The 8,199-nt window shown below is 35.3% G+C and overlaps 1 protein-coding gene across 2 annotated transcripts; it reads left to right on the forward strand.

Annotated features, from left to right (window-relative positions):
- The first annotated feature begins 1,289 nt into the window (after positions 1-1,289).
- Positions 1,290-4,409, forward strand: LOC131007281 (uncharacterized). Of its 2 annotated transcripts, XR_009096012.1 has the most exons (5): positions 1,290-1,863; positions 2,504-2,745; positions 3,080-3,352; positions 3,433-3,486; positions 4,186-4,409. XR_009096012.1 is itself a non-coding variant. In XM_057934427.1 (3 exons), exons 1-3 carry the CDS (start codon positions 1,399-1,401, stop codon positions 3,324-3,326), a joined length of 954 nt encoding a protein of 317 aa, XP_057790410.1. In that variant the 5' UTR covers positions 1,321-1,398; the 3' UTR covers positions 3,327-4,409. The 2 variants fall into 2 exon arrangements, 1 of the variants encoding a protein (XP_057790410.1); XM_057934427.1 differs by having other exon boundaries at positions 1,321-1,863; positions 3,080-4,409.
- Positions 4,410-8,199: the final 3,790 nt, after the last annotated feature.

Genomic DNA, 8,199 nt, shown 5'->3' on the forward strand with positions numbered 1-8,199 from the left:
TTAAATTAAATCAATAATTTAATAATTATCATACCATAATGTAAATATTATAGATAAAATCAGAATTTCACAAAAAAATACTCCCTCCGTCCACGATATAATTTTCACATTTGTCATTTCAGTCCGTTCGCGATATCGTTTTTACTTTCATTTATAGAAATAAAATTCACAAACTTCCACTCACGACAACAGTGGGACCTAAACTCCACTCACTACATATTCACTACTATTCATCACTTTTATTAAAACCCGCTCCGTCCACAATGTGGAAACGATATCGGGGACGAGTGGAGTATTAATTTATAGACAGTTGAGCCTTATCTATAGTGGGAATTATCACATATAGACATCTTTAATAAAAACATAAGTTTTATAGCCCTAGTTTATAATAGATAAGTTATATAGCCATTTTAGATTTAAAAGACTATAACACCCTTTGACTTTTTCGTACTCGATGGCACTGTCGAGTACTCAAAGTACTCGATGGTGTACACGATGGTGCCATCGAGTAATGAAAAAACTGAAGATTTTCTATAACACCATCGAGTAATCGAAGTACTCGATGGTGTACACGATGACACCACCGTGTACACCATCGAGTACTTCGAGTACTCGATGGTGCCATCGAATACAAAAAAGTCGAAGGGTGTTATAGTCTTTTAAACTTAAAATGGCTATATAACTTATCTATTATAAACTAGGGCCATAAAACTTATGTTTTTATGAAAGATGACTATAATATGATTTCCCTCTTATTTTTATCACAAAATCTCCTGTACACTCGGGTGTACCGTACACCCGAGTTGACCCGTACTCAGATCCTGACCAGTATCCTAATCTAAACCCGTATCCTGACCCAAATTGTGTAAATGATACTATTCAGTTATACAAATGACACTACTTATAATTGATACTATTCAATTATATAATGACTCTGTAACATTTTAAAATGTTATAGTGTCATTTTCAATTTTATAGTGTTATTTAAAATATTATAGTATCATTTACAATCTTATAGTGTCAATTACATAAAGTGTCATTTATATTTTTGAATAGTGTCAATTATACACAGTGTCATTTACAATGTCTTAGTATCATTTATACGCAATGTCATTTGTATAATAAAATAGTGTCAATTACAAGCAATGTCATTTGTGTAACCGAATAACGTCATTTGCACGATTTGAGTCAGGATGCGAGTTTGGATCAACATACGGGTCAGAATTTAGATACGAGTCAATCGGGGATGTACGGTACACTCAGATATACCCAAAACCACCTCTATTTTTATTATCACTCCTCAAAATTTAAAATTACTAAGTCAAAATTCACTCTCACAGCAACCAAGAAAACTAGTTGAAAATTTGAGTAGTACTCGCACGAACATCATCATCAAACATGGAGAAAATCCGGCATAGAAATATCCAAGCAAACGGCATAAACATCCACGTGGCGGAGATCGGCGACGGCCCCGCCGTCCTGCTCCTCCACGGCTTCCCGGAGCTCTGGTACTCGTGGCGCCACCAGATGCTATTCCTCTCTTCCAAGGGCTACCGTGCTATCGCTCCCGACCTCCGCGGCTTCGGCGATTCCGACGCGCCGCCCTCCGCTTCCAGCTATACCGTCTTCCACATAATCGGCGATTTGGTCGGCGTGTTGGATGCTTTGGGGCTGGACCGTGTTTTTCTGGTCGGCCACGATTGGGGAGCGGTTATGGCCTGGAATTTTTGCTTGCTACGCCCCGATCGGATTAGGGCTCTGGTTAATACTAGCGTCGTCTTTCAGCCGAGGAATCCCAGGAGGAAGCCCCTGGAAACTATGCGGACTTTTCTCGGCGACGATTATTACATTTGCAGATTTCAGGTATTTCGTTTCGATGAGGAAGATGAAATTGTGCTCGTTTTCGCATTTGTTGCAGCTTCGAAGTGTTGAATTTGTTTCTGGTTGATGATGGAATTGAATCTATTGATAATATGAATCAATAACCTATGTGATATCGTAAGAGACTTCGTGTCGTTTAAATCACATTAAAACGATTGCTTTATTTGTCTGTGTAGAGCTTCTACAGTGTGATCGAAGTTCTTCTGATTTAAATAGTTCTAGTTGATGAATGATGACTGAACGAAATATGTGTGTGTCACTAAGAATTTATTTATGTTCGTAGCTTTGATCTCAACTCCGAACGTCAGATTATGGAGGTGTGATTATTCATTTGAGTATGTAGGACTTCAATGCTGTGATTGGAATTGTTCTTGTTGAAGAAGAGTATTTGAAAAGGATCATATTAATATATCCCTGAAAAAAGAGTTTTATAGGATCTCTAATGCGCCTCTACGTGTTAAGTACTGTTATGTTACATCACTTGAATTCGCCCCGTCTGATCAATTTTTCTGAGATCAGTCAGCAATGGATGTCTCAAATATATTTTTTGATTCCATATTCAATTTTAAAAAGAAAATTAATCTCTCTTGTGGTTGATTAGACTATAGATCCGTTTATATAGGAACCTGGAGAGGCTGAGGAAGAGTTTTCTCGTGTTGACACTGCAAGATTGATCAAGAAATTTTTAACATCAAGAAATCCTGCTCCTCTTCGGGTTCCTAAAGCAGTTGGCTTTGGGGGCTCGCCTGATAAACCAATCACAATGCCGTCTTGGTTGTCAGAAGAGGATGTTTCGTACTATGCCATCAAATACAACCAGAGAGGATTCACAGGTGGATTGAACTACTATCGAGCCATGGACTTGTAAGGCCTGTTTGCTCTTGCCTTGTGGCAGCATTTTCTTTGCTTTTGCTTGATCTGCACAGCATTCGATTTATCACGTATAGAAATGCTTTACCTCTAGGCTTAACACATCGTATTCATAGTTAGTAGTGTTGTCTTCAATACTCTTGATGAGCAAGTGCATCATGTCATCTCCTGATGTCTCGTTCTTTAGATGTGTAGTTTTTGTGTTCATATATCTATTATTGGATGCATGTGACCATAAAAATGGTGAGGGACATAGTTGAGTATTGCTGCAACAATGAGGTTTTAAGTCAAATCCACACAGGCAATTTTAACAGTCTTGTTTATGTAGGAACTGGGAGGTCACAGCTCCATGGACAGGCGTGCAAATAAAAGTGCCGGTGAAGTTCATTATTGGGGATCTTGACCTAACTTATAACACCCCAGGTGTGAAGGAATATATACACAATGGCGGCTTCCAGAAACAGGTGCCTTATTTGCAAGAATTAGTTATCATGGAAGGAGTGGCTCACTTTCTCAACCAAGAGAAACCGGAGGAGATCAGTCAGCATATCTACGATTTCATTCAGAGGTTTTGATCTCATTCTGAATTCTCCATATTTAGGTAAGTCGTTTTTGATGTCATGTTCATCTGGATTATGAACCAGACATGGTTTATGTATTCAAAAGTTGATCTGTTCTCAGTTGCGCTGCTGCTCACTGATGTAGCTGGAAGCTAGGATGTTGTTGTTGTTTCAGGTAATTTCATACTTTTAGTTGAGTAACTATAGATAGCATGTTTAATCCCATAAACAGAGATTGGTGGATTAGTGGAGAACACAAAAGAATACAAAATTTTGCCGTAGTTTCACTAATTTCTAGATCACACAATCCTAGTCCTTTTTGCTTTAGTTTTGCTAATTTCTGCAAAAGGATACAAAATTTGGGATTCTATAGTGAAAATGATGAGATTCCAACGATATTGTTCATCAATGAGAAAACTAAAAAAATTCGATGTATTTGTGTATCAATACCGGACACTGTTTGTGGAAGATTTCAATGATATCTTTTGGAATTGTAAGAGTTTCGCTGCGAACTTCATAGTTTGTATTTTCATACTGAGAAATGCTCATATTAGGACGGGAAAAGATCCCCTTGGGACGGCTTAGTGGTGAAGTGGGTGTTCTTGAGGCCAAAAAAGGTTTCAAGTTCGAATTCCACTAACACCTCTATAGGTATGAGTCTGTCATGATTTTCGAAGTGTGGTTTACCCATTATGTATAGTTGTAGTCTATTGCACAAGAACATGAGTTTAACCAGTGGGGGTTTTCATGAATTAAAAAAGAGAGAGATCAAAGTTGTATGATGTTGTGAAGTTGTAGAATTTATTGTGCCAATCCTCTTAACCAAGGTACTAAAAATGCGTTTTGCCCCTTGTTTCTGATTTCTGTTGCTCAGCTGCAGGCTTGAAGTTGCATTTCAAATCCACACTTCTATCAGACAATGTTAATGTACCAATAATGAGTTACCCAACTTATTAACTATTTGCTTTATCTTTGCGTCTTTGTTGGTTATAGTTTGTTGCGTTTCTTGAAAATAAAAACGCACATGACACATGTTTAGACTACAGTTAGAAGTAGCCTCTACTGAATAAATACACCGAAACAATGCTTCAAGGGAAATGGGGGCTATATAATGCTTGCATCTTTTTGAGGATTTTGAAGGATACTGAGATCCCAAAACTTGAACATGATATTTCAAATTTTATTTTATTTTATTTAGGGGGCTGTAACTAGAAAACTAAGAGCTAGGTATAGAATTTCCCTTCAGTGAATCAGGTGAGAGTTAATGAACTACTTCAAAAATAGAGATGGCGAAACATAACTTGTTGGTAAGAAGTTTCTTCTCCGATTCACCTAGAAAATTAATGTGTGAGTGTGTATATATATATATATTTATATATAAAAAAAATGAACTACCTTACAAATAAAAGAACAAGGATTGTTCTGCTAAAAAAAAAAAAAGAAGGATTGTTCTTTTTTTTTTTTTTTTTTCTTTTGTAATATAGTTATCTCAAAGAAAAAGAACAAGAAAATGTGTGGGGAAGTGATTATATAGTCATAAACTTGTAAATCTGTGAGAAAAAGCTGATAATTGTTACCCTCTCCATCATGGCTATCTTGAGACCCTTTTTTTTGGCATGGAAATTAAAAAAGTAATGTTTTGTGTGTAGTTGAAAATGTGACTAAAAAAGGGTAAAACTTTTCTCAAATAAAAAAATGTCTCAAGATAAATGGAACGTCAAAAAAAGAAAGTGTCTCAAGATAAGTCCTAGTCTAAGCGCTCGTTTGGTTCAAGTAGAGGAATTGAAAAGGAATGAAATCAAATAAACGAGTGAAATGTTAACAATAGTCATTACTTTTATTGAGTATTTGGTTTAACAATGAAAATAAATCATTTGTAAGAGATTTCCTTTTTTTTGTTTCTCCTCTATTTTGAGGGGTAACAAATTGGGTGATTGAGTTATCCTCAAGTAAGGGTATTGGTTAACTCATTACTCAAATCAAACAATAAGTAATGTATTCAATTAATTGAATCTTTTTTCAACTTCCAAAAACATTCAACTAAACGTGGGCCAAATTTTGAACCTTGAAGAAGTATTAAAAAAAAAGAAAAAAAAAAAGAGAAAAGAAAAGAAGGATTATAGCGAATAACTTTTAGCCAATTCGAATATGTTGGCGCAACTGTTCGAATTTTATTTTTATATATACGAACTAGCAATATTATTATATATATATATATATATATATATATGGCATGATAACACAATAAAATGTGAAATTGAAGTGTATGTTGGCCTAGTAATACAATTAAACATAAGGTTAAAGGCTTTGGGTTCGAGTTCATTGTGGTATAGTCTTGATTTCGTTCTTTCATGTGCTTTTTAGCGTAGACAATTAAATTTGCTAGCTAATCATATAGAAACACTTGTAAATTTTATAAATTAAACATTCAATTATATTTTTGTTTTATTAATCAAACTTATTTGAAAATTAAATAGATAAATAATTAATACTCCCTCCGATTTTGAAACATCTTCTTCCTTTGTTTCAATTTTCGTTTGTCTCTAAAACATCATCATAGTTCATTTTTGAAAATAATTTGATTAATTTCACTAACTATTACCCTTACAATTCTCACATCTTTACATCAATTGCCACAAATGGGTCCACCATTTTTCATTTTAATTGGTCCATTAGTCATTGCCATCACTTTTTATATCATCAATTTTTCTAATTTGTGGAACCATTTCTTTATTCATTAAATACACAATTAACTTTAGTTAAAATCCGTGTCGCCTCTTATTAGGATGATGTTTAAAGGATGGACAAATTTCTTTATTCATTAATACTCATTCCAAAGAAAGAAATCACTTTCTCTAACAAAAAATTGTGGGCTCCACCACAATATCTCACTTTTATCTTTTCAATCACTAGTCTTCTTAATAATCATACCCAAAAGTATGGAGCTATATTTGATGGGATGGAAGGAGTATATGGGACTTGTGGCCAATAGAAGGATGACATGTGCCAATGACAACATGGAGAAGAAGAGCCACTCAAATTGGGCCACCAAAGCACTAGTTGTCACCTATACCCATGATATGATTGTCCAAAGCCCACCAGCCTACTTTCTTACATCTATAAACATAGGTGTTAGGGTGTGAATAAATCACAAGTGGAGACTGTGGAGTTATGAAAAGATTGAAGAGCTTAAGGAGTTAGAGGAATTCTATGCAAAGTTCTTGTGAAGATCATCACGTTCTTTGTCTAAATCATCATCAAATCACATTTCTAAATGCCGTTTAAATTGGAAGTAAGGTGAAAACCCTCTATATTAATATCATCAAATTCAAATTTGAGTTCGAAGGAGATCAAGAAGACATACTTCCCTCCAAAAAGTTTTAACATCATCAAATTCAAATCCAAGTCCAAAGAAGATCAAGAAGATATACTTCCCTCCAAGGATTTCAAAGAAAAAAAAAAGAACACAAAATAAATATTTTAAGAGAAGAATTACAGGGTTAATCTGCATAACATTTAGAATTTATGATTCATAAATGTGTTTTATCTTCAAATTACGACAAGGAGGGGTAAATATCACTTTTTGGAGTATTGTTTAAGCATTTTTTTTTTTGAAAATGTACTATCCTAAGGCTAATTACAAGACAATTACTCATTGTTGCAACTTTTTCTTGTTTGTGACCCACAAAAAAATCTGAGGACTGAAAGTTGATGTGTCCAACGAGTATTTAACTTGTTAATACGTGTGGCATGTTTTAAATGATGTGGTCATTCTATTGGAAATATATAAATAAAAAATCAACATAGGTTTACCTTCTTGATACCAAAACTAAATCTAAATTCATCATCACATCCAATCAATTTTTTTTTTCAAATTTAATCGATACAAAAAAAAAAAAAAAAGCATAGAAAAAACATATTTGGTTGTCGGCCCAAAAATCAGAGGACGCCCCAAATGGAGACCTCCTTTGGCGCCCACGACCAATTGTAGGGGTTGGGGGCGAGGGCAGTCACTTCGTGGATTATGGTCTCTTTGATCTCCACCGCGACTTCGGATTTCTCTTCGCATGGTGGTGGGGTTGCTTTTTCCACCTTCTCCACCATTGATTCCTCTGTTGCTGGCGGCAGTAGCAACGAAATTTCAGCAAGTTGGCATCACATGATTTAGTTTTTAGCTATTCTTCGGTTTAAAGATCTTTTTTTTCCCCCTAGTTTTGCTTATGCTTCTTTCTTCTTCTATGCTGTCACGACCGTTGCTTCATCTTTCTCCTTCTCTGCCAGCACCGCCGCCTTCTCTGGCTTGGGCTGGAGCTCTGGTTTTGGGGGCACCTCATTTCTCCACGACAGTGGGCTTCTTCACCACCAATACGTCGATCACCACTACCCCTTCAGTTGCGTTTGCCACCGCCTTGGGAGCCAATGTCTTCTTGGTTTCCTTGGCTATGTCGAAGGAACAACGTTGTTAGGAAAGGAAACTGGAAAATATTTGAGATTTTGATTAGAAAAAGCTAGAAAGTTTGAATTTGTGAATTGAGTTTTTTGTCTTCTAAGTATTTAAGTAAGAAATGATATTGTCGCACAAATATTAGGTGAATTTTTTTTTTCTAATAAAATGACCACCTCATCTAATATATGCTACACGTATTGACAAGTTGGATATTTGTTGAAACACATCAACTTTCAGTCGCCGATTTTTTTTTCATTTTTTGAGGACCACAAACAATAAAAAGTTGCAATGATGGGTATTGTCTTGTAATTAGCCGTAGGGTAGAACATTTTTGAAAAAACGCTCAAACGATGTGTCAAAAAGTGATATTTACCCCAATAAAGAATTATAATTGTTTATTCTTTTAGATTTACTTACATTATAAGATTAATATGTTAGGAA

Source organism: Salvia miltiorrhiza, chromosome 1 (assembly GCF_028751815.1).
Source record: "Salvia miltiorrhiza cultivar Shanhuang (shh) chromosome 1, IMPLAD_Smil_shh, whole genome shotgun sequence".
Classification (NCBI taxonomy): Eukaryota; Viridiplantae; Streptophyta; class Magnoliopsida; order Lamiales; family Lamiaceae; genus Salvia; species Salvia miltiorrhiza.

What these genes read in the sequence shown, in the direction of transcription:
- LOC131007281 (XM_057934427.1), top strand. Translation starts at nt 1,399, where the DNA reads ATGGAGAAAATCCGGCATAGAAATATCCAAGCAAACGGCATAAACATC. An exon ending in ATTACATTTGCAGATTTCAG is followed by an intron (nt 1,864 to 2,503) that starts GTATTTCGTTTC and finishes CCGTTTATATAG; the next exon opens with GAACCTGGAGAGGCTGAGGA. An exon ending in TACTATCGAGCCATGGACTT is followed by an intron (nt 2,746 to 3,079) that starts GTAAGGCCTGTT and finishes TTGTTTATGTAG; the next exon opens with GAACTGGGAGGTCACAGCTC.